The 26,876-nt window shown below is 45.6% G+C and overlaps 1 protein-coding gene across 14 annotated transcripts in view; it reads left to right on the plus strand.

The window, feature by feature from the left end:
• The window catches only part of r3hdm2 (R3H domain containing 2), a 269,089-nt gene extending 243,087 nt beyond the window's left edge, over positions 1-26,002 (plus strand). For 7 of the 14 annotated variants that reach the window (XM_085972623.1, XM_085972622.1, XM_085972627.1 and 4 more), the window contains 6 exons: positions 1,738-1,907; positions 5,900-6,044; positions 7,963-8,063; positions 18,487-18,571; positions 24,399-24,440; positions 25,301-26,002. In XM_085972623.1, coding sequence (XP_085828749.1) covers positions 1,738-1,907; positions 5,900-6,044; positions 7,963-8,063; positions 18,487-18,571; positions 24,399-24,440; positions 25,301-25,641 — 884 coding nt within the window. In that variant the 3' untranslated portion in view covers positions 25,642-26,002. Of the gene's footprint in view, positions 1-1,737; positions 1,908-5,899; positions 6,045-7,962; positions 8,064-18,486; positions 18,572-24,398; positions 24,441-25,300 lie in introns of those variants that run through there. The other 7 variants (XM_085972633.1, XM_085972624.1, XM_085972629.1 and 4 more) reach the window with 3 other exon arrangements.
• Positions 26,003-26,876: the final 874 nt, after the last annotated feature.

Genomic DNA, 26,876 nt, shown 5'->3' on the forward strand with positions numbered 1-26,876 from the left:
TTTCTTTTGCTCTCTCTTAATCCAATCTTTTTTTCCCTCTTTATTTCTCTTTCTGTACCTGAATTGTCATTGCATTCACCCACTCTAATTCACCCTCCTTCTCAGTCCTTCTTTCTCAATCCGTAAATCTCTTGGTTCAGGAGATACACTGTTGGTCCCGTTGTTCACCAAGGTCCCAGATGCCCTGTTGTCCTCACTGCGCTGTTATCAGCTCGCACTTCCAGCAACTTACAGGGCGAAAAATTTGAAACCTAAACATGCACAAACAAATCTATCTAACGGGGCACATGGCGGGATGTCCCGCTCCAGCAGAACCTGGCCCACTGTTTTTACTTTATTTGCTACCTTTGAGTGCAAGAATCTGCAATAGTCCAGTGAGAGATGGTCTATTGTTTGTCTCATTGCGTTAGAGTGTCCTGATCTTGCTCTCCGGTTCAAAATTGAAATCAGGATATCTGGCTCAAGTGAGCAGTTGCTCTTATTTACCAAGGGTTCAAATGGTATCCTGAACTGTAGTAACTCTTCCAGCAATGACTTAACCTTTTGACTAACATGACCAATATTGCTCTGCAGCCCTCTGTTTCCCTGGTTCCAAAAGAGAGGAGACTTATCATCTTGCATTCCAACAGTCCTGGAGTTGCTCGTGCATTGTGCTTCACCAGGTCACCTTCTGCACCTTTACAACCAGTTCTTTGTTCTCTAACCAGACCCTTGAAATCACTGGCCCAAAAAGCAACATGCTGAACAGTTACAAAAGTGCCCGAGTGTACCAGCATTAGAAAAGGTGGTATCTTTTCACTGAGCTTGGGAAGCAGAATTTAACCTGAATTAAGTCAAATCTCAAGGGTTTCATATTCAGCCTTATGCAGTGTACACATCAAATCAAAATTCAACTTTTAAAAAAATTGATTGAAAGCCAGCAAAAATTTTCGAACTCAACCATTGAAACTAGAGCAAAGAAATCTCCATTCATTGAAGTTTGTAATTTTACTCCCAGTACCTTAGCCGACCATATTATTGACTTGGGGAGGGCAGAGAATGTGACCCGGTTTGCAACTTGCATGCAAATATAACTTAGTCATGGACGCTAATAAAGTGACTCATTATATCTGAACTGCGCTGTTACTGATCCCTTTTGGGTGATATTTTGCATTAGCAAGTACCCTCTGATCCTTCTTAAAGAGGTGAGTATGTTTTAAATGACGGTTGTCAAAGTGGAATTATATAGAAATGAGTTACTGCCTATTACTTTGAATGTAAGAAGTCACACAACACCAGGTTATAGTCCAACAGTTTTATTTGAAATCACAAGCTTTCGGAGCGCTGCTCCTTCGTCAGGTGAAGTGGAGAGATGCCTATAGACACAGCTTATATAGTCAGAGAATAATGCCAGATGATTACAGGTAATCTTTCTAACTGCCATTTATCACACCTGTGATTATCTCTCTGCCGAGGTGCGATAAATGGCAGTTAGAAAGATTACCTGTAAACATCTGACATTATTCTCTGACTATGTAAGCTGTGTCTTTATGCATCTCTCCACTTCACCTGACGAAGGAGCAGCGCTCCGAAAGCTTGTGATTTCAAATAAAACTGTTGGACTATAACCTGCTGTTGTGTGACTTCTTACATTTGTCCACCCCAGTCCAACACCGGCATCTCCACACTATTACTTTGAAGGTGCTTGTATAACTTTGCATGGAGCTTGATCAGTTTATTTTTCTTCCCCCACCTCAGGTGTGCCAGCACCCAGTCATGGAGTTGTGGTTATGCAGCTGAGTGTACCCAATGGCCCTCAGCCCCCTCAACCTCCCTTGTTACCGCAGTGGAACCAATGCAAATACTATAGCATGGAGCAGCGAGGGCAGAAACCCACTGAGCTTTACAGCCCTGACAACCCCACGCAGGTACCGTGATCATCTTTAATTATCTGCTTGTGGTTCTTGCTGCTCCCTGTCAATTGAGGCATTTACCTTAAGTTTACACTGATTGCACGAATGACAGCACTGTCTTGAATTGTAAATTCCTTTTTAAATATTTCTGACTCTTGCAATGCAGCAGATGAGATTCCTCGATCAGGCACCGTTGAGTGCTGGAGGGGAGGCACTGTTGAGTATATCCATTTAGCAGAGGCCATCTGTGTTCACATTTTATGCATCAGAGATTGGCCTGGAACTGACCATGCCAGTCTTTACACTCTGGGCTTTTGATCGGCAGAAAACAACTGCCTTCAGCTAATTCAAAACCCAGATTTTAGAAAGTTGCTTCCACTTCCAAAAGGGATGGTGAGAATTGGGCCAAAGAAAGAGGGTAATAAGATTAGAAAAGCTAGGTCACGTAGAAAAGTATTTTAGTAGTTTGGGGTTAATGTTACAGTAATAAAGTTACTTAAGACAAAACCACTTGGCTCGGGGTGACCAGATTTGCCCTGAATTTGCTCACAATTTAAGGGTTAAGCTTCAAAAGTGTCAGTTCTGATTCCATACTTGTTCCTTTTTAATCAGTAAATAAGGGTTAGTATCAGTCAAGGAGTGAAATTCCTGTTATAAAATTGGGAGAGCGCCTGTTTTCTCTGCAATTAACCACCTGCTAGCTCTCATTCCCAGAACCTGCATGTTTGAAAGTCACGATAATTTCCTTAGCAGCTTGTTAATAATGGAGAAAAACAGCCGTTACCTGGTCTCTAGCGGAAAGAGGAAAGTCATAACGTTGTACCCCTTTTGGGAGAGCATAGAATTATAACAATACAGAAGGAGGCCATTCAGCCCATCGTGCCTGTGCTGACTCTATGAAAGAACGATCCAATTAGTCCCACTCCCCGGCTCTTTGCCCATAGCCCTGCAAACGTTTCCCTTTGGTATCATATGTCCAGTAAAGATATATATACTCTTTGTGTCTGCACCATTGTTGGGAGGGTAGAATTACAAGTTTACAGAGGCAGTTTCCATTGTGAATGTGGACATCGGAATTTATAATGGAAATATAAAATTAAGGACAGAATGTAAGACTTTAAAATGGAGACTGAGTTATGTCTGTGTGCCCTGGTCCAATAATCCCCCGACCTCTAACCCCACTTCACTTGAGGCCCACATTTGGGCTTGACTTCCCATATGCAGTGCCATGGGTGATGCATGTAATCCTTAAAAAAAAAGAATGAGTGAATGAATATTATATCCAAATCACACCTCCTTCATTCTCTGGTCATTTCTTCCCTCAAGAGTCCAGAACAATATGGCAACAACAAAAAATCTGTCCCTTTTACTTGACTGCAACGCTCTTGCTCGTGCTGCGTATACTGGACGTGCCGTGGCCCTAACATTAGTCGTCTTTCCTCCCATTAAAGTACACAATGCCAAACACAGTTGGGTGTCATTGTGAAGTAATGTTTTGCTCCGTTTATGTTCTGGGTCAGTGAAGCCCATTATTTTTAACTGGTGTTCTATAATCAACATTATAAATCATAGGTCCAGTAAAGTTAAGGTTCTGGTCAACTTGACCTGTTCCATCATGGCGATGTAAGTATGCAAGTTAGCATCCTTGGTTCCTCAGATGCTGTATTTGTGACCTTATCTGGGCTATAATGGGAGGCCAGGCACTTCTCCACAGGAAGGGCGAGAATGGCAGGTGAGCCTCCCACGGCTACTGTTGTGCACCTCTGTGCATTCGGTTGCAGAGAAGTATTGGCAGAGACCTAGGAAGAGGTCACCTACATGCCCCCTCAGCCAGTGAATGGTGCATTGGGAAGGCGAAGGGGAGCACTGGCTTCAGGTTCCTTTCAGCTTCAGGTTGAATTGTTTTGGTTTAATTGATTCCAGAATTCCTAAATACTCAGCATAAAGGAGTGAAACAAGGAAGAACCAACTCCATATTGGCACTATCCCATTGTTTCCCCAGTTACAACAATGCATCATATTTTTTGCTAGTAAATCTCTTGCAGCATTGCTCACAATGAGTCCAGGCTCCAGGTATGGGAGGGAGGTACACTGAAACATCTTTTTAAATGAATTCAGTACATAAATAAATAAAGGTGTCCCTAAGCCATGCAAGTTACATGTCTGCATATCTACAAGCCCAGGTCTCTGTGTATGGGCCTGTCGATAAATCAACTTTCAGCAATAGATTTATTTTAAAATTTCACGAGCCTGAATGACAGGAATTTGACAGTTCCACTCCTCCTTCAAGTTAACTGCTGGTCAATTATTCTTATGAGAAGTGGGGACTGTAACGGCAGCTGGAAATATTTCTGGTAGTTACCAAAAAACCCCACCGCATTAGTTGGGCCTCTGTCACATCACCCACTTTATTGGTGTTGCAGCCCTGTCAATGAAAACCTTCATGCCAAAGCACCGTATTGATGGACAAAAATAAAAACATATAGATCAATGGATTTACTTGGAGAAATGCATTTTTGAAAATCCACTTCCCTGTTGTTGATGCCTCAGATTAAGTCACCATTTTCACCTTCCCAGTTTTTTTTATGGAGGCTGGGAATTTGTTATCAATGATGCAGCACATTGCACATTCCTCTGAGCTAACTATATGGTTTATTCAGTGGAGCGTCTCTCAGGTACTGACAGCTTATGAGACGTGCTGTAATTAGGAAAACTAGGAGGTCATTGTACAGATTTTATCTGGAGTATTCCTTTTCATAACTCTGATTTTTATGGTGAAATAGGATAGCTCAGGTTAGTTAAAGCACTTGGCTGTCTCCTTGAGCTTTTATTAGCTGTATATATCTCCTACACCAGCACAAAACCTGCTGGATTATTTCATTTCGTTTGGCTGGCACTCTGTTGGCAAATCAAAGCACCAATTCAGGCCACAATGTCCTCCCCACTTTCAGTAGTGGACATTGTAAACAGGTGATTTACCAGCTGCTCCAGCTTTTGTGCAATAATTCAATTTTAAATGTTAAATCCTAACACTTTCCTGTGTTGAGCAGTCAAATTTAACACCTCTGATAGATTTTTCGAGATTTGTGATATGCTTGAAATGCAATGTTGTGTTTCCCTGGCTCAGATCTGCAAGTGTTGTACAGTGGAACTCATGCATGTTTTGGAAGCTGCCAAGCGCCAATGCTAAAGGGGAAATGTTGTGTAGTGGTACAGGGGAATGGTCTGCAAGAGACGGGCTCCATCGACAGCACTGTCGTTGGGCAGCTGTATTGCAGGCTGCTGCCCATACGTCATTCCAGTGCATCCACTCCACAGAACTAAACGGGTACAAGGCTTTGTGATATTTATATACGAGACTAGTTGATCTCCCGTGACGTTACACAATGTAGACTTCAAATGAAGCAGGATTAAAATGCAGGGATTATTGGACCAGGGCACGCAGACGTAATCCAGTCACCATTTTAAAGTCGGTCATTCTGTCTTTCTTTTTGATGTAATATTTTGATTTGATAATATTTAAAGTTAAATAAGTTAAACTTATGGCAATTTGGGAAACAGAAAATTGGAGTTGGTTGGAGCACAATGCAGGTCGAGAATCTGGAAGATGTAAAACTGACACACAGCGCCACCACTGACAGGAGTGCGTAACTACAGTGTGAGGAGTTTATTTAGGCAGTTTCCATTATAAACATGGACATAGGAGTTTATAATGGAAAAGGTTGACACAAAAGTGTGACAACAGGATGTGCACACAGACCTAAGATTTTTAATATAGCTAGATTGATCCCTCCTTCCGCCCCCTACACAATGAAAATGACCTGGGTGGTCTCTGGGATTTTCTGTCGGTTGGCATTTACCAGTACTAACACTTAGCTGATGCTAAAGTTCCTTTAATATGTTTTGGTATTGGATCAATCTAGAGGAAAATAAATGAATATTGTACAATTTTCAAGTAAACCTGTTTATCTGTCATTGCTGTTTACAGTTGATATTTATTTCCTCAGGTCAACGCACAATTAAACAGTCCTATTAACTCTCCAACCCAGTCTCCAACACCGTCTCCAGTGACAAATGTGACAAGTGTCTGTCCTGGTCTAGCACCACTGCCACTTATTGCCCAGTTCTCCAGACCTGTGGGTCCAGCACAAGGTGAATGTTTTGAAATTTAATATATAATATTGATTCTTCTAATGCACAGAATGTTTGCACTATTAAGTACAAAATGGCCACACTTGGTAGAGGTTGTGCAAGTTTGTAGGAATGGCACCCATTTAAAGTTGCTGCAGCTTGTTATAGTGAACTGCAGTTCAATGTTTGTGGTATTAATTGTGCCCTCTGCTATTTTAGTTTCGCCATAAGCAAAGACTGCATAGTAGAGTCACAGCCAACAAGCCAAGTGATGCCACGATACAACATTCCTGGAAGTGGCAGCACAGCATTTCCACACACACACACTCTCACTCTTTTGGACCCGCAAACCAACTGAGCAATTCTGACAACACCAACATAATTATATGTTCGTAGGGTGCACCACTTCCAACTCGTCTCCAGTCTGAGCAGCATGCATTTGCCCATACTCTTTATTTCCTGTCTGTCAACCAGCTTTCTATCCATCCAACTACATTTCCTTTTATACCATATGCCTGAACTTCTCTCGTGAGCCTTCTGAAAATCTATATCCCCTACACCTACTGCATTCCTTTTATCCATCCAAATGGTCACTTTTCAAAAGCACTCATTAAATTTGTCAAACATGACTTGCCTTTCAGTCTGTACCAGCAGGCCTTGATTAACCTGCTGCTAGCATTGCATTGCATTGCATTCATAAAACGAGTTCATTTTTCCCCAGTTAAAGGATTGGGTTCTCTGTTACAAGCATTGCATTTCCCATTGTTAAATTGAACCAATTTTTCAATCTCATCACAGCTTGCAGGTCATATTAGATACTTCTTCACAGTTTACATCCTTAACTATTTAATTTGAACTAATTGATGAGCATCAGCATGGATTTACAAAAGGGAGGTTATGCCAGAGAAGTTTAATGGAATTTTTTTGATAAAGTAACAATAAATATAAATAAGGGTGAGAATGTAGAAGTGGCTTACTTGGCTTTTAATGAAAGCCTTTGATAAGGTGTCTCAAATCTAACAAAGCATTGACAGCAGCATGATGAGATGGATCGAATCGTGGTTGGGCAATGAGAAACAGAGGGTCTGTGTGAATAGTTAAGTATTCTATTTCCTGGCCTGAGTTCCTAGTCTCAGCCGTGCCTTCCAAGAGGAGACGTCAAGTACAGGGGAAACTCCCACAGAAAGAATGAATAACTTGAGAGCAAATGAACCCTGGGGATGTTGGCACACCTGGTAGTGGCTAGGTCGAAAGATGTCTGGTAGTCCCCTTGTTCAGAAAGGGATATAAACAGGATAGAAACGTTAAAATACTAGAAAACAAATACATAGGTAGCATTGTTATATCAAGTGAGTTGGAGAACACCAAATGTGTGCAAACTCTTGATGTTTGTTTGACTACATTACGTTGTACTTTTGATGTTGCCACTCTGCGTTCAGTTCCTGCTCACTACTGTACTTGCTGATTACTTGTGATGCATGTCATGAATCTTATCAGTCATGAAGAAATGACTCGTGAAATAACACTGGGCGGCCAGCTGGTGGCGCCGTCCAAGGAGTATAAGTACTCGGGCGTGGGCCCAGCTTGTTTCTGTAACCAGGAACTAGTGATGTAACTAGAATCCCATGGTTATGAAACAGTTGATTAAAGCCTTGTTTTATACTCAACCAAGTGCTTCGTGAGTTTTCTTACATCAGTGCTGTAACTAGAACTTGCCCTGGGAAGTGAGCAGCGAGTCAGCTCAATACAGAGCCACAGGCTATATAGAAACCTTAGCAGACTGTGGCTTTTGTATGTTTCTCTCTCTCTATCCAGGGACCGTATCCATTGTGGCCCTGGGTTCGGCCCCTGCTTGCTGTGCTTCGGGTCCAGGTTGTGAACTGAAGTTGCTGAGTGCGCTTGCAAAATCGATGTCTATTTATCTGTTTCTTTTTGTCAGGTGACACTCGTTATTCTTTACTTGGCCAGCCTTTGCAGTACAACCTTCCAGTATGCCCACCTCCAGTAATCCATGGACAGTGCCAGTACTCAGCTCATCAGGTATGGAATGAAAAAGCATGAGAGGAATGAGCTGTCCTCTTCAATACCTTAGCGCTGATTTTGGTTTGATTCTGCACGCTCCATACACCAGTGGATTATAGCATAACCCGATGGGCTTTGTGGAAATCACCTGCTCAGCACGCACACGAAGATGTTGTCTTGATATTGCAACTAGGGAGTGCCACGCGTGATCATCTGCTCCCCGATCGTATAAAGCTCTGGGGCCTGTGCCAGTTTGTTTTACCCTGGCTAAGGTATTCTCTACTTTTCACGCTGCACATCTTGTTAAACCCTCCAAGGAGGAACCTATTGGGTCAGCAATACTGAGCTATCCTGGGGTGGGAATTCCCCTCCAAGATCCCAGTTACACCCAGATTCGGTGTCTGCAGGTTCTTTCTGTGCACTGTATTGGTGCTAAATGTTTTCCGCATTACTACACACCCTTCGAGCTAGTCCAGATACTGTGCAAAATCAAACTTAAAACATCTCTCCACGAAAGATACTGACAAGGTTGCTAAAGTTACGATGGGAAATAGCCCCACTGTAGGGGTACATTGGGCAATCCAAAAGAGGCCGTGCAGGGATGGGCTCCATTGACACCCCATTCTTTGCTAATGCCGCCCTCTGTGGCATTCAAGAGAGAGGAGGGAAATGAGAAATATGGGGACTGGGTGAACATAGTTAAATTGCTCTTTTTTTTTTCAGTTACAATTGTGCTTTTAGTGTTTATTTTAGTAGGTCAGAGTTAATATTTACAAGGTATGTCCAGGAGGGGGTCCCTAGGAGTATATCAGTGTTTGCAGATCAAAATCTTAATATTGGGAGGGGATTCCCAACACTATACAATACTTGTGGGGGTGGGAGTGGTCCTAAGCGTGAGTCAGTCTTTGCACAGGGATCCTGGGACTGAGTCAGTCTTTGCACAGGGATCCTGGGACTGAGTCAGTCTTTGCACAGGGATCCTGGGAGTGTGTCAGTCTTTGCACAGGGATCCTGGGAGTGAGTCAGTCTTTGCACAGGGATCCTGGGACTGAGTCAGTCTTTGCACAGGGATCCTGGGAGTGAGTCAGTCTTTGCACAGGGATCCTGGGACTGAGTCAGTCTTTGCACAGGGATCCTGGGAGTGAGTCAGTCTTTGCACAGGGATCCTGGGACCGAGTCAGTCTTTGCACAGGGATCCTGGGACTGAGTCAGTCTTTGCACAGGGATCCTGGGACTGAGTCAGTCTTTGCACAGGGATCCTGGGACTGAGTCAGTCTTTGCACAGGGATCCTGGGAGTGTGTCAGTCTTTGCACAGGGATCCTGGGAGTGAGTCAGTCTTTGCACAGGGATCCTGGGACTGAGTCAGTCTTTGCACAGGGATCCTGGGACTGAGTCAGTCTTTGCACAGGGATCCTGGGAGTGTGTCAGTCTTTACACAGGGATCCTGGGAGTGTGTCAGTCTTTACACAGGGATCCTGGGAGTGTGTCAGTCTTTGCACAGGGATCCTGGGAGTGTGTCAGTCTTTGCACAGGGATCCTGGGAGTGTGTCAGTCTTTGCACAGGGATCCTGGGAGTGTGTCAGTTGCACAGGGATCCTGGGAGTGTGTCAGTCTTTGCACAGGGATCCTGGGAGTGAGTCAGTCTTTGCACAGGGATCCTGGGACTGAGTCAGTCTTTACACAGGGATCCTGGGACTGAGTCAGTCTTTGCACAGGGATCCTGGGAGTGTGTCAGTCTTTGCACAGGGATCCTGGGAGTGTGTCAGTCTTTACACAGGGATCCTGGGAGTGTGTCAGTTGCACAGGGATCCTGGGAGTGTGTCAGTCTTTGCACAGGGATCCTGGGACTGAGTCAGTCTTTGCACAGGGATCCTGGGAGTGTGTCAGTTGCACAGGGATCCTGGGAGTGTGTCAGTCTTTACACAGGGATCCTGGGAGTGTGTCAGTTGCACAGGGATCCTGGGAGTGTGTCAGTCTTTACACAGGGATCCTGGGAGTGTGTCAGTCTTTGCACAGGGATCCTGGGAGTGTGTCAGTCTTTGCACAGGGATCCTGGGACTGAGTCAGTCTTTGCACAGGGATCCTGGGAGTGTGTCAGTCTTTGCACAGGGATCCTGGGAGTGAGTCAGTCTTTGCACAGGGATCCTGGGACTGAGTCAGTCTTTGCACAGGGATCCTGGGAGTGAGTCAGTCTTTGCACAGGGATCCTGGGACTGAGTCAGTCTTTGCACAGGGATCCTGGGAGTGAGTCAGTCTTTGCACAGGGATCCTGGGACCGAGTCAGTCTTTGCACAGGGATCCTGGGACTGAGTCAGTCTTTGCACAGGGATCCTGGGACTGAGTCAGTCTTTGCACAGGGATCCTGGGACTGAGTCAGTCTTTGCACAGGGATCCTGGGAGTGTGTCAGTCTTTGCACAGGGATCCTGGGAGTGAGTCAGTCTTTGCACAGGGATCCTGGGACTGAGTCAGTCTTTGCACAGGGATCCTGGGACTGAGTCAGTCTTTGCACAGGGATCCTGGGAGTGTGTCAGTCTTTACACAGGGATCCTGGGAGTGTGTCAGTCTTTACACAGGGATCCTGGGAGTGTGTCAGTCTTTGCACAGGGATCCTGGGAGTGTGTCAGTCTTTGCACAGGGATCCTGGGAGTGTGTCAGTCTTTGCACAGGGATCCTGGGAGTGTGTCAGTTGCACAGGGATCCTGGGAGTGTGTCAGTCTTTGCACAGGGATCCTGGGAGTGAGTCAGTCTTTGCACAGGGATCCTGGGACTGAGTCAGTCTTTACACAGGGATCCTGGGACTGAGTCAGTCTTTGCACAGGGATCCTGGGAGTGTGTCAGTCTTTGCACAGGGATCCTGGGAGTGTGTCAGTCTTTACACAGGGATCCTGGGAGTGTGTCAGTTGCACAGGGATCCTGGGAGTGTGTCAGTCTTTGCACAGGGATCCTGGGACTGAGTCAGTCTTTGCACAGGGATCCTGGGAGTGTGTCAGTTGCACAGCGATCCTGGGAGTGTGTCAGTCTTTACACAGGGATCCTGGGAGTGTGTCAGTTGCACAGGGATCCTGGGAGTGTGTCAGTCTTTACACAGGGATCCTGGGAGTGTGTCAGTCTTTGCACAGGGATCCTGGGACTGAGTCAGTCTTTACACAGGGATCCTGGGAGTGTGTCAGTCTTTGCACAGGGATCCTGGGAGTGTGTCAGTTTTTGCACAGGGATCCTGGGAGTGTGTCAGTCTTTACACAGGGATCCTGGGAGTGTGTCAGTCTTTACACAGGGATCCTGGAAGTGTGTCAGTCTTTGCACAGGGATCCTGGGAGTGTGTCAGTCTTTGCACAGGGATCCTGGGAGTGAGTCAGTCTTTGCACAGGGATCCTGGGAGTGTGTCAGTCTTTGCACAGGGATCCTGGGAGTGTGTCAGTCTTTACACAGGGATCCTGGGAGTGTGTCAGTCTTTGCACAGGGATCCTGGGAGTGTGTCAGTTGCACAGGGATCCTGGGAGTGTGTCAGTCTTTGCACAGGGATCCTGGGACTGAGTCAGTCTTTGCACAGGGATCCTGGGAGTGTGTCAGTTGCACAGGGATCCTGGGAGTGTGTCAGTCTTTGCACAGGGATCCTGGGAGTGTGTCAGTCTTTACACAGGGATCCTGGGAGTGTGTCAGTTTTTGCACAGGGTTCCTGGGAGTGTGTCAGTCTTTACACAGGGATCCTGGGAGTGTGTCAGTCTTTACACAGGGATCCTGGAAGTGTGTCAGTCTTTGCACAGGGATCCTGGGAGTGTGTCAGTTTTTGCACAGGGATCCTGGGAGTGTGTCAGTCTTTACACAGGGATCCTGGGAGTGTGTCAGTCTTTGCACAGGGATCCTAAGCGTGAGTCAGTCTTTGCACAGGGATCCTGGGAGTGAGTCAGTATTTACACAGGGATCCTGGGAGTGTGTCAGGATTTACACAGGGATCCTGGGAGTGTGTCAGTCTTTGCACAGGGATCCTGGGAGTGTGTCAGTCTTTGCACAGGGATCCTGGGAGTGTGTCAGTCTTTGCACAGGGATCCTGGGAGTGTGTCAGTTGCACAGGGATCCTGGGAGTGTGTCAGTCTTTGCACAGGGATCCTGGGAGTGAGTCAGTCTTTGCACAGGGATCCTGGGACTGAGTCAGTCTTTGCACAGGGATCCTGGGAGTGTGTCAGTCTTTGCACAGGGATCCTGGGAGTGTGTCAGTCTTTACACAGGGATCCTGGGAGTGTGTCAGTCTTTGCACAGGGATCCTGGGACTGAGTCAGTCTTTGCACAGGGATCCTGGGAGTGTGTCAGTTGCACAGGGATCCTGGGAGTGTGTCAGTCTTTACACAGGGATCCTGGGAGTGTGTCAGTTGCACAGGGATCCTGGGAGTGTGTCAGTCTTTACACAGGGATCCTGGGAGTGTGTCAGTCTTTGCACAGGGATCCTGGGAGTGTGTCAGTCTTTGCACAGGGATCCTGGGACTGAGTCAGTCTTTGCACAGGGATCCTGGGAGTGTGTCAGTCTTTGCACAGGGATCCTGGGAGTGAGTCAGTCTTTGCACAGGGATCCTGGGACTGAGTCAGTCTTTGCACAGGGATCCTGGGAGTGAGTCAGTCTTTGCACAGGGATCCTGGGAGTGAGTCAGTCTTTGCACAGGGATCCTGGGAGTGAGTCAGTCTTTGCACAGGGATCCTGGGACCGAGTCAGTCTTTGCACAGGGATCCTGGGACTGAGTCAGTCTTTGCACAGGGATCCTGGGACTGAGTCAGTCTTTGCACAGGGATCCTGGGACTGAGTCAGTCTTTGCACAGGGATCCTGGGAGTGTGTCAGTCTTTGCACAGGGATCCTGGGAGTGAGTCAGTCTTTGCACAGGGATCCTGGGACTGAGTCAGTCTTTGCACAGGGATCCTGGGACTGAGTCAGTCTTTGCACAGGGATCCTGGGAGTGTGTCAGTCTTTGCACAGGGATCCTGGGAGTGTGTCAGTCTTTGCACAGGGATCCTGGGAGTGTGTCAGTCTTTGCACAGGGATCCTGGGAGTGTGTCAGTCTTTGCACAGGGATCCTGGGAGTGTGTCAGTTGCACAGGGATCCTGGGAGTGTGTCAGTCTTTGCACAGGGATCCTGGGAGTGAGTCAGTCTTTGCACAGGGATCCTGGGACTGAGTCAGTCTTTACACAGGGATCCTGGGACTGAGTCAGTCTTTGCACAGGGATCCTGGGAGTGTGTCAGTCTTTGCACAGGGATCCTGGGAGTGAGTCAGTCTTTGCACAGGGATCCTGGGAGTGTGTCAGTTTTTGCACAGGGATCCTGGGAGTGAGTCAGTCTTTGCACAGGGATCCTGGGACTGAGTCAGTCTTTACACAGGGATCCTGGGACTGAGTCAGTCTTTGCACAGGGATCCTGGGAGTGTGTCAGTCTTTACACAGGGATCCTGGGAGTGTGTCAGTCTTTGCACAGGGATCCTGGGAGTGTGTCAGTTGCACAGGGATCCTGGGAGTGTGTCAGTCTTTGCACAGGGATCCTGGGACTGAGTCAGTCTTTGCACAGGGATCCTGGGAGTGTGTCAGTCTTTACACAGGGATCCTGGGAGTGTGTCAGTCTTTGCACAGGGATCCTGGGAGCGTGTCAGTTGCACAGGGATCCTGGGAGTGTGTCAGTCTTTACACAGGGATCCTGGGAGTGTGTCAGTCTTTGCACAGGGATCCTGGGAGTGTGTCAGTCTTTGCACAGGGATCCTGGGAGTGTGTCAGTCTTTGCACAGGGATCCTGGGAGTGTGTCAGTCTTTGCACAGGGATCCTGGGAGTGTGTCAGTCTTTACACAGGGATCCTGGGAGTGTGTCAGTTGCACAGGGATCCTGGGAGTGTGTCAGTCTTTGCACAGGGATCCTGGGACTGAGTCAGTCTTTGCACAGGGATCCTGGGAGTGTGTCAGTCTTTGCACAGGGATCCTGGGACTGAGTCAGTCTTTGCACAGGGATCCTGGGACTGAGTCAGTCTTTGCACAGGGATCCTGGGAGTGTGTCAGTCTTTGCACAGGGATCCTGGGAGTGTGTCAGTTGCACAGGGATCCTGGGAGTGTGTCAGTCTTTGCACAGGGATCCTGGGACTGAGTCAGTCTTTGCACAGGGATCCTGGGACTGAGTCAGTTGCACAGGGATCCTGGGAGTGTGTCAGTCTTTGCACAGGGATCCTGGGAGTGTGTCAGTCTTTACACAGGGATCCTGGGAGTGTGTCAGTTGCACAGGGATCCTGGGAGTGTGTCAGTCTTTACACAGGGATCCTGGGAGTGTGTCAGTCTTTGCACAGGGATCCTGGGACTGAGTCAGTCTTTACACAGGGATCCTGGGAGTGTGTCAGTCTTTACACAGGGATCCTGGGAGTGTGTCAGTCTTTGCACAGGGATCCTAAGCGTGAGTCAGTCTTTGCACAGGGATCCTGGGAGTGAGTCAGTATTAACACAGGGATCCTGGGAGTGTGTCAGGATTTGCACAGGGATCCTGGGAGTGTGTCAGTCTTTGCACAGGGATCCTGGGAGTGTGTCAGTTTTTGCACAGGGATCCTGGGAGTGTGTCAGTCTTTACACAGGGATCCTGGGAGCGTGTCAGTCTTTACACAGGGATCCTGGAAGTGTGTCAGTCTTTGCACAGGGATCCTGGGAGTGTGTCAGTCTTTGCACAGGGATCCTGGGAGTGAGTCAGTCTTTGCACAGGGATCCTGGGAGTGTGTCAGTCTTTGCACAGGGTTCCTGGGAATGTGTCAGTCTTTACACAGGGATCCTGGGAGTGTGTCAGTCTTTGCACAGGGATCCTGGGAGTGTGTCAGTTTTTGCACAGGGATCCTGGGAGTGTGTCAGTCTTTACACAGGGATCCTGGGAGTGTGTCAGTCTTTGCACAGGGATCCTAAGCGTGAGTCAGTCTTTGCACAGGGATCCTGGGAGTGAGTCAGTATTAACACAGGGATCCTGGGAGTGTGTCAGGATTTGCACAGGGATCCTGGGAGTGTGTCAGTCTTTGCACAGGGATCCTGGGAGTGTGTCAGTTTTTGCACAGGGATCCTGGGAGTGTGTCAGTCTTTACACAGGGATCCTGGGAGTGTGTCAGTCTTTACACAGGGATCCTGGGAGTGTGTCAGTCTTTGCACAGGGATCCTGGGTGTGAGTCAGTCTTTGCACAGGGATCCTGGGAGTGTGTCAGTCTTTGCACAGGGATCCTGGGAGTGTGTCAGTCTTTACACAGGGATCCTGGGAGTGTGTCAGTCTTTGCACAGGGATCCTGGGAGTGTGTCAGTCTTTACACAGGGATCCTGGGAGTGTGTCAGGATTTACACAGGGATCCTGGGAGTGTGTCAGTCTTTACACAGGGATCCTGGGAGTGTGTCAGTCTTTGCACAGGGATCCTGGGAGTGTGTCAGTTGCACAGGGATCCTGGGAGTGTGTCAGTCTTTGCACAGGGATCCTGGGACTGAGTCAGTCTTTGCACAGGGATCCTGGGAGTGTGTCAGTTGCACAGGGATCCTGGGAGTGTGTCAGTCTTTGCACAGGGATCCTGGGAGTGTGTCAGTCTTTACACAGGGATCCTGGGAGTGTGTCAGTCTTTACACAGGGATCCTGGGAGTGTGTCAGTTGCACAGGGATCCTGGGAGTGTGTCAGTTTTTGCACAGGGATCCTGGGAGTGTGTCAGTCTTTACACAGGGATCCTGGAAGTGTGTCAGTCTTTGCACAGGGATCCTGGGAGTGTGTCAGTTTTTGCACAGGGATCCTGGGAGTGTGTCAGTCTTTGCACAGGGATCCTGGGAGTGTGTCAGTCTTTACACAGGGATCCTGGGAGTGTGTCAGTCTTTACACAGGGATCCTGGGAGTATGTCAGGATTTACACAGGGATCCTGGGAGTGTGTCAGTCTTTACACAGGGATCCTGGGAGTGTGTCAGTCTTTACACAGGGATCCTGGGAGTATGTCAGGATTTACACAGGGATCCTGGGAGTGTGTCAGTCTTTGCACAGGGATCCTGGGAGTGAGTCAGTATTTACACAGGGATCCTGGGAGTGTGTCAGGATTTACACAGGGATCCTGGGAGTGTGTCAGTCTTTGCACAGGGATCCTGGGAGTGTGTCAGTTTTTGCACAGGGATCCTGGGAGTGTGTCAGTCTTTGCACAGGGATCCTGGGAGTGTGTCAGTTTTTGCACAGGGATCCTGGGAGTGTGTCAGGATTTACACAGGGATCCTGGGAGTGTGTCAGTCTTTGCACAGGGATCCTGGGAGTGTGTCAGTCTTTGCACAGGGATCCTGGGAGTGTGTCAGTTTTTGCACAGGGATCCTGGGAGTGTGTCAGTCTTTGCACAGGGATCCTGGGCGTGTGTCAGTCTTTGCACAGGGATCCTGGGAGTGTGTTAGTCTTTACACAGGGATCCTGGGAGTGTGTCAGTCTTTACACAGGGATCCTGGGAGTGTGTTAGTCTTTACACAGGGATCCTGGGAGTGTGTCAGTCTTTACACAGGGATCCTGGGAGTGTGTCAGTCTTTGCACAGGGATCCTGGGAGTGTGTCAGTCTTTGCACAGGGATCCTGGGAGTGTGTTAGTCTTTACACAGGGATCCTGGGAGTGTGTCAGTCTTTGCACAGGGATCCTGGGAGTGTGTCAGTCTTTGCACTGGGATCCTGGGAGTGTGTCAGTCTTTGCACTGGGAGTCCAAGAGTTAAGCATTGTTCATCATTTCTATTTGAAGAAACTCTATTCCATAGTTCTTAGTAACCTCTCACTGTTTCATCTTCCTCTCCCCCATTGCCAATGAAAATACTCCTCTGAAGATTCCAATTAAATCTTTCTGAAATAAATATTTTGCCTTTTTATAAACTATTTTATAGTCCGCTGCTTAATAAATGTATAAATAACTTCTTTGCATATTCTCTCTTTCCCTTATTTTTAAAGTTGTTTCCTACGCTCAGGCCCTCATGTTCCATTCACTGGCTGAGAGGGTGGGTAGGTAACCTGCACCTGAGCCTCTGCTGATAGAGCTATGCAAGAACATAAGAAATAGCAGCAGGAGTCGGCCATTTGGCCCTTCGAGCCTGCTCCACCATTCAATGAGATCATGGCTGATCTACCTCAACTCCACCTTCCTGCACTATCCCCATATCCTTTGGTTTCTTTAATATTCAAAAATCTATCGATCTCAGCCTTGAATATACTCAGTGACTGAGCCTCCACAGCCCTCTGGGGTAGAGAATTCCAAAGAGTCACCACCCTCTGAGTGAAGAAATTTCTCCTCTTCTCAGTCCTAAATGGCCGACTCCTTATTCTGAATCTGTGACCCCTGGTTCTAAACTCCCCAGACAGGGGAAACATCCTCTCTGCATCTACCCTGTCAAGCCCTGTAAGAATTTTGTATGTTTCAATGAGATCACCTCTCAGTCTTCTAAACTAGAGAATATAGGCCTAGTCTACTCAATCTCTCCTCATAGGACAATCCCCCCATCCCAGGAACCAGTCTGGTGAACCTTTGTTGCACTCCCTCTATGGCAAGTATATCCTTCCTTAGGTAAGGAGACCAAAACTGTCCACAATACTCCAGGTGTGGTCTCACCAGGGCCCTATAGAATTGCAGTAAGATGTCTTTACTCTTATACTCAAATCCTCTTGTACTAAAGGCCAACATACCATTTGCTTTCCTAATTGCTTGCTGGACCTGCATGTTAACTTTCAGTGATTCGTGTACAAGGACACCCAGGTCCCTCTGAACACCAACATTTCCCAATCTCTCACCATTTAAAAAATACTCTGCTTTTCTATTTTTCCTACCAAAGTGGATAACTTCATATTTCTCCACATTATATTCCATTTGCCATGTTCTTGCCCACTCACTTAGCCTGTCTATATCCCCCTGAAGCCTCTTTACATCCTCCTCACAACTTACATTCCCACCCAGCTTTGTATCATCAGTAAACTTGGATATATTACATTTGGTCCCCTCATCCAAGTCATTGATGTGCAAGCTACCAGTAAGGGGTCAGATTTAAAAAGAAAGACTTGCATTTCATTAGCACCGGACGTCCCAAAGTGCTTTACAGCCAAGGAAGTACTTTTTGAAGTGTAGTCACTGTTGTAATGTCGGAAACGCAGCAAGCTCCCACAATCAGCAATGTGATAATGACCAGATAATCTGTTTTAGTGATGTTGATTGAGGGATAAATATTGACCCCAGGAAGAACTCCCCTGCTCTGGAGTGTCGGCCTAGATTTTTAGCTCAAGTCCCTGGAGTGGGACTTGAACCTACAACCTTCTGATTCCGAGACGAGAGTGTTCCCCACTGAGCCATGGCAGACACTGATCTGAATGTTGAGCCCTCCATACTCTATTACACACCAGGCCATTGTATCTCTTAGTTGAATGAATATTCTGCACTATAAACAGACTCCATTGATGTTTTTTTATTTAAAGGGTCCATGCAGTACAAAACACACTAAACGAGGGAAGAAGACAACCCTGAAAGCGGCGTCCACCGATCTTGGCACAGGTGATGTTGGTTAGTATCTGAACCATCGCAGACATTTTGTAAATGGTTTTATTTTCTGTTCAAAGTTTTCTATGCTGGGAATGAGACTTATTAAAAGCTGAATCACTGTTCCCATTGGACTGTCTACTGATGATTTGTGGCCCTTATTTGCACTAACACATTTGAATTATCCAATAATTTGAATTAAGTAACATCAATAATAGAGCAAAGTGGGAATTTAGTGCTCAAAAATTTGACTTATTAAATAATTTGAATGAAGTGACATTTAATTAAGAGGAGATTGCATTTGGTAATTAAAGCGCCACATATAAGTCAAAAGTGTGTAGAAAACATCAAAACACCAAGCCATGGCAATTGGGTAAGAACATGAGAAAGTAAATGGAGAGAACAGGCTATTGTCCACTCCGTGGTGCTGCAATTCACACTTTCAACACCCAGAATGACTTTGACTCTGCTATCTTGCCTCGTAAATTAATCCAAACATTGATCATCCTTTCAGTAAAGATTTATTTTTTTCTAAAATCTGTTTTAAAGTTTACTTTTCACTAATTTAAAATTATGTCCTCTTATTCTACTGGCCTGTCCGGCCCTGACATAATGTTCTGGATTCACCTTATCGATCCCATTTTATACTTCAGATACTTTGTTGAGGTCTCCCGTTAACCTTCCCTCTAGACTGTAGAGTTTAAGCTTCTTTAATCTTCCTCATGGTCCATCCCTTTTACACTTGGGACTATTCTTGTTGCTCTTCCCTGCACCCTCTGCAATGTGATCCTTTTGAAGTGTGCTGACCAGAATTGCACACAGTGCTCCTGGTGAGGTCTGCCCAGTGCATTATAAAGCCTCAGCATTACCTCTGGAGACTTGTACCCCACTGTCTGGCTATGGACCCCAACATTCAGTTCGTGTTTAACTGTTTCTCCATACGTCTCAACATTGAAAATGATGACTCCGCTGTCACTCCCAGGTCCCTTTCAGTTTCTCTGTGTTAAATCTATTCATTGTCTACCTGTGTTGCTCATTCTCTTTCCCAATACACAATACTTCACTTTTGTCAGAATTAAATTTAATTTGCCACTTGTTCCCCAGTTGCATAACTGATCTAAATCATTCTGCAATTAACTGCATCCTCTTCCCCTACTACTCTCACTATTTTAGTGTTGTCTCAAATTTAACAAGCTTACATTTGGTTTCTACATCCAGGCCATTTATATATGTAGATAAGTAACAGAAGTGTAAGCACCGTGGTACTCCACTCAGCACCAGTATGACACTACACCTCTCACGAGTCCTCTCTAACCTAGATTTTCTAATCGGTATTATTTTAACACCAGCAGTAACCCACTTAAAATAATGATTTACCAATAGCAGACATGTCTTGTAGGACATTGTCAAAGTTTTGCTGAAAATACAAATCGAGTTCCATTTTCTACTTATTTGTAACATCTTCAAAGAAGTCTAAAAGGTTTGTCAAGCCAAATCAATCCCATCCAAGTCCATGCTGACTGTTTCTTATTTAACAATTTCTATACAGGTACTTCTCTGCACTAAAGATTAGGCTGGTTTCCATTATTTTACCCATTAATAATAAGCTAATGGGGCTGTTGCCTGGGTCAAGTTGATCCCTTTGTTACATGAAGTTACTATGTTTTTTGCTGCCTCTCTGGTACCCAATAATTTTTTCATGGCTATAGCAAGTGGCCTGTAAATTTCCCACTCGTCTCCTTCTGCAGCCTCGGAGAGTGGCCCAGGAGATTTCTTAGTCCTCAATCCCTCTATACTATCAAGTACTATCTTGCTTGGGCTTACTGGCTTGGCAATAAACCTGTTTGGTAACAAAACCGTCACCAGATCAATGCAATGAATAATTCACACCAGCTGTGGCCTTTGGGATACGCTGTGCCTGTGACAATCTGGATACAAAATTGCGGTCTGCTTTTTTCCCAATAAAATGAACTGTGCCCCGTATGCAGTTGTTTCCATCGACATGTACCAATGATGTGTTCTTTGTGGGATTCTGCACACTGGAAATTTAAATTAAAGGGAACTCATGAAACACTGTCAGTCCATTTTGTTTGATCAGCTTTATCTCTTACTGGAGGAGCAGATTTGGAAAGGCAATGGCTATTTTTTCGCACAGCAGAATCAGCATTAGTTACATGAATGAAATCTGTACTTTACTGCAATGACTAACGCATTTAAACCAGGGACAGCACAGCAAGTGCAATAACCTGCTCACTAATATTTTCTAGTGCTGCATGGAAGGATAAAGTTATTCATTGTTTTAATTATCCCCCACCCCATTGCTACATGACAATCCACAGCTGAGCGTGGATGGGGATGAGATCTGTTTATTAGGGATAGAGTTAGGGCCTGCTTCATCCAAAGTTCTGAATTTCAGATGGTCCAAAGCAAATAATACTAGTCATATTTTATTTTTAGAACAACTGAATAAAGTTTATTTACAACAACCACACAGGTATTTCCTTCCCTAACATCTTTCAGACCAAGTACAGACAAGAATGCAAAGACTCACCTGCATAACTGAGGGAAGTGAGGAAAGGCCCCTCCTTCAGCAGGCCTACTTATCAGGCTGTCTCAGACGCGAGTCTGTCTTACAGACTTGCATCTATGTGCAGGATAAGCAAAAGGCAGATTTCCTGCCTAAAAGCTTATGGAAGGAGTTTTGATCCCCATCTGCTCCACCCCTACAAGGGGCATCTCCAATTGCAAGATGGGCTTCAGCATACGCTTGCTCCACTGCCAGTCTGAGCCAGTGAAACAATTCAATTGCCCTGAATCCTTTACCTGTTTTTTTCCTAGAAGCTGTTCACTAAAAGCTTCACCCTTCCTAAGGGAGGGAGAGGTAAAAGGGAATTATTACTGTATACACCATGCAACATTGTTTCAATGCAACCCAACTCGGGTTGCCAACTCTCCCAAAATTGCCCTGGAGTCTCCAGGAATCAAAGATTCATCTCCTGGAGGAATCCGAGACAAAAATCATTGAAACATTAAAACAAATGTGTTTTGTTTGAACGCTTTTGTTTCTTGGTTGTGAAAAATATTGGAGATAGGGGGTAAAGGATTGTTTGACAGGGCAGGGTGGTTGGAGGGGGGAGGTCATGTGATGGAACCTCCGGGAATGCGTCCAACCAGACCTGGCAACCCTAAACCCAACACATCAAGGAACACGTTGTTCCAGACTTACCGGCTCTATAGTTTAACATTAGTACAGTGTGCTGTTAAACTGTAAACCAAGGCATTCTAAACACAATGAGATAAAGTCGGGGGGATTAACTCTGCCTTACAAGAGGGTAATGTTCACCCATTTGCAAGCCTCTGCTGGGTTACCTCACTTTAGCCTTGTACTTCCTTCCTCTCTATGGAAAGTACTTTGCTGGTGGTGAGTCTCCAAACCAAGATATGGACTTGGCCATCTGGGGAATTTTGGGCACCAGGCTTGTATTATGCTAGTTCATGGAGCCACTGATCTTACATTATTTCTGAGTTGGCTAAATAATGACTCCTGGAGCTTTTATTGGCTTTTTTCACAGAAATGACTGTGTTTTAAATTTGTATGTGTGTAAATGTTCTTAATGGAAAATGGTTGCATGAGATATTCCAGTTAAATTCATTTCTGCATGACACTACCAACAGCCTGGTCAAAATCAGGGACCTGCCTCAATGCGACAACTGTTGTACAAGGACAATGTAGTTATGTACAGTATGGTGTCAACTGTCAATGCCAACTGTACAATCTTCATTCCACATTCTCCACACGCCATAGAAGGAGAATCTAACTTGATAGGTTTTGTGGTCTCCTACTTACATGTGGTGTAAAGCTCCAAGACTTGCACCAGTTGATTTCTCCCCAGCGAAAGGTTTCTTTTCTCCTCGTGTTGTCAGTCTCTCTGCAGACGCTGGTTAGAATCCATGGACCTTGGAATCGGTGGGCTTTCAATGAATATTTGGTCTGGTGGACTGTATGCCGGGTAGGAATGGATTCGCAGTTAGTTCTTACGGGGCATTGATTAATGGGGCCAGAATTTGCTGGCAAAATAACGCCGAGTTTAATGCACTTGCCATTTTTAAGTGTAAATAACCCAGCAATTTGTGGCGAGGATGTTTGCGCCGCTCCACCGTAAGCTTTGCGAAAACGGCAGCTTGCCGTCAACCTCTCGGAGTTTCAAGAAATTGCTGCATTTAACAAATTAAACGCGCTGCAGAAAGTTAAGGCTGGTACTTAACGACGTAACGACCCTTTTAATGACTTAATTTATGTTTCTGAAATGCCACTCAACATCTCTGGTCCTGAAAGGGAATAATTGAAACTGTGGAGTCTCATTCCTGCAGGTAGTAAATTGTTCCTAGAGGTTTTAAAAATTTAAATTAAAAAAAAAAAAAAAAAAAAATTCTTACTTTTCCTTTCTGTCTATTTTTCTCTCTCTCGTAATCCAATGTTTCTTTTGCATTTTATTTCTCTTTCTGTACCTAATTTGACTCTAATTCACCCGATTTCTTCCTCGTCATTCCCCTGTTTCATTCTTTATCCTTAAACGTAATTGGTTAAGGAGATTATCTGTTGTTTCCGTCGTTCACCAAGGTCCCAGATGCCCTGTTGACCTCACCGTTATCACCTCAGACTTTGCAGCGCAAAAACATTTTGAGCTTGAAGGGTAAAGGGAATAAATGATCAAACAGGGCACACCGCAAGATGCCCCACTCCAGCAAATTCTGGGCTAATATCTTTGACAGATGTGTCCTGGCAGCTGTTAGGACTCCTTTGCAGGGATTTCCCCCATTCTGAATTGGCAATACTTTGGTATGTTCTTCAGATGTGTGGAGGACACTAAATGAAGAAGATAGTTAGATTACCTCCCTTATAGGGTCATTCCTCATCCAAATACCACAATCCCACCCACCTATTCCTGCCTCATTGTTTTGCTTTGACACATTCTGAGCTGTCAAATCAAAACAATAGTGCAGGATTAACAAAATTAAATCACTCTGTTCCTTTGTTGTACTACTTTGGTACAGTACATTTCTATGTGGGGGTTGAATGAATGAGGAAGAATGTTAACTTACCATAGGTATGGTCATCCTCATCTTTGAGATTTGGCTCAGCCTCCAATACAGTACAAAGCTCATTTCCTCTGTCTGATCTGGAGTGCTTGGAGCTTATCAAACTTTGTGTGCATGTCTATCTGCCATGTCTTTACATCTACCTCTGCTGCCACTTTATTCAAAAGAATTGAAGTGCAAACCAAAATGAGAACTTGTGCAGATTCGCTCACTAAAGTTGCGTGGCTGTAGAAATCTGAAAGGGACAGTCAATGCCGTGTGACTTTCCACTGTTTGGATAACATATACATTTGTTTGTGGAGAGTGCACTACATCTGAAGAAATCCCCATATTAAAGGTCGGTAACCTAACAATATCTATCCTAATGCAAGCCGTTCTCAATTGTGACCAAATCACTTTGCCTAGTTTGGCATTGGCTGATGCATGCTGCCTTGTGAATTGCACAGTGTGCTGCTGTTAGCTGGTCTGTTTTGGTGCAGAGGGAAGACTAGAAAGGTGCAGTGTCAGCAAGTTATTGTCCCGATGTACCTGAAGGTGTGTGGTTTTTTACCCCCCCCCCACCCCCCGAGCTCTTTCAGCCATAACTCCGTATGAAAATCGACCTTCTAACCCATCTAGTGTGTTAGTATTTGTCTGCCAGACATTAACTATTGGAAAGAAATGACAACATTAATAAAAAGCTCCTGGAATTTAGACGGCAAGTTAGCAGCAATATGCACATGCATGTGAATGTCTTCTACGTTCATTTCAGCAGTGCACTGGAGCAACATCAGTCTGCCAGGGTCCTATACAGGTATGTGCTTTTTTTCCTTCAGCTTTTTGTAGAACTGTTTATGCTGTAGCTTATGTTGTATCGTAGGTATTGGGCAGGAAGGACCATTGAGTTACAGTGGCTTCGGGCTGTCCCTCTAAAGTTTGATGTGCACACAGAAATGGGAATCAACTTCTAACTGTCGACTTGTCATGCAGAAGGGATACCAGGAGACAATGCGCAATGGGGTTATCATAGTGCCCCGACAGAGGGGTTATCTGGCAGACCACAGCAGAAAGCTTAGCAAACAGATTGCATTAGAGTTGTCGATTTTGAAATGGTGTTCCCAGCAGATAATGGAAGTGGCTGTACAGCGCGCAGTGTGCAACTTATCTGGATTAAGGGAATGCTCACCTATTCAGACTGCTGGGTACAGTATTTTGCCCATGCACAACAGGTTTGCAGCCATTCTGGAGTTGTGTAACGTTCATCAAAAGGGAAATGCTCTTTTTAGCAATCGCGACTGAGCTCCATTTTTTGAGTAACTACTTGGAGTTTCTGCCATTTAGCGATTCGTGGCACTTGCATAACTGAGGTGTGCGCAAGTTCAGCTTGTGTCAAATAACAATTTGGGCTCTGAAATTCTCATCAAATAAATAGGACTGCATCTGTGAATGATTTTACACGGAACGCAATTATGGCATCCTCATCCTTGATCTTGCGTACTGTGAATGGGATGAACTGTGTTAAAATTGAGCCCGGCTACATTACAGCAAAGCTGAGCTGGGCTCTTGGTGATGCGTGTGTGAGCCGAGCTTCAGTTTAACACACTGGTGCATGGTGACTGGCTGAAATTGATGTCTCTTGGAACCACTGAGCATGTTTCTCTTTCTTTCTTTCAGTTGTCGGGCGAATTTTAGAGGTAACGGATCTTCCTGAAGGAATCACCCGCACTGAAGCAGACAAACTTTTCAGTCAACTTTCAATGTCTGGTGCCAAAATCCAGTGGCTCAAAGACTCTCAGCAACGCAGCAGTGGTTCTGGGGACTGTAACAGAGCGACAGAGAACTCAAAGAATGCCGGTGACCTAGCTGCACTTTATACTATTGTTGCCGTGTTCCCCTCGACCATGGCAGCTCAAAATGCAACTATCAGACTGAATAATTCAACAAACAGGTTTAAACTGCGAACAGCCAAGAGGAGCTATGATCTTCGCATTCTAGAAAGAGCCAGTTCCCAGTAGCCAATGGATATTTGAAAAACCCCTTTTCTTCTCTCCTTTGAATGACTGTATTGGCTTTGTTTTAAGTCAGCGTTGTTCCTGTAGTGCATTGTTTTGTCCAAATATCACTTTAGACATAATTAAGGAAAGTTAGTGATCAGTTGGAGAAAAAAAAGTTTGTTTTTTCCCTATCCCCAAATTCCCATTTTACACACCCACACAACCCATGTGCATTTTTTCTGTTATAATTGTGCAAACGTATTAGAAGAAGCTTATTTAAGTGACACAAACAGTTGACTGTGTATGGTCACGACAAATTTTATTTAACCTGTTTTTTTGATTTTAAATATAAAAGTTTGTCTGCCAGTCCAGACTCTCAATATCTTCTTTGTTTTAAGTTGTCTTTTATTTGCAAGCTGACACTGCTTAGACCTTCAGGAGAGTGAGCTAACATGTTGGAACCTGTCTGAAAGGGATAGATACAGCAAGCAACAACTTGCATTTATATCCTGCCTTCGACAGAAAACCACCCCAGGGCACTTCATGGTGGACATAGACAGGGAAATGGACATGGAGTCATGGGAGAGAAGTGACCAAAAGCTCGGTTGAAAAGGTGGGTTTTGAGAAGGTTGTTAAAGGTGGCTGGGGCGGAGGGGTTTAGGCAAGGTGTTCCAGAAAGTCGAGCCAAGGCAGCTACAGGTCCTGCCACCAATGGCGGGACAAAGGGAGGGGGCAATGCACAAAAGGCAGCGTCAGAGGACCAGGGGGTGTGAGAGGGTCTATAAGGCTGGAGGAGGTTGCAGAGATAGGGTGGAGTGAGGCTGTGAAGGGATTTTAAAGATGAGGTTAAATGAAGGCGTTCGAAAACAGGGAGCCAGTGTAGGTCAGCGAGGACAAAGACGATGGGCGAGTGGGATAAGATATTGGTAATTAGGTTTCGGATGATTTGGAGGGTGGAGGACGAGAGGCAGATAAGAGGTGTAATAGAATGGAGTTTAAAGGTGACCAAAATGTGGATTAGGATTTCAGTAGCGGGGTGGCTGAGGTCAGGGTGTAGGTAGACAATGTTGTGGAGATGGAGATCAGCGGTCCTCATGGTGGATAGCATATAGGATTTGAAGCGCAACACTGGATTGAATAGGATGTCGAAATTTTGCAAGCCCTGTTTCATTCTGAGCAATTGGCTGGGGAGGTGAATGGAGTCAGCAGCAAGGGAGTAGAGTTTATGTCAGGGATGGAAACCATGGCTTTCGTCT

This window comes from Somniosus microcephalus, chromosome 33 (genome assembly GCF_052327205.1).
Source record: "Somniosus microcephalus isolate GS21.2 chromosome 33, FLI_Smic_1.0, whole genome shotgun sequence".
In the NCBI taxonomy this organism is placed as follows: Eukaryota; Metazoa; Chordata; class Chondrichthyes; order Squaliformes; family Somniosidae; genus Somniosus; species Somniosus microcephalus.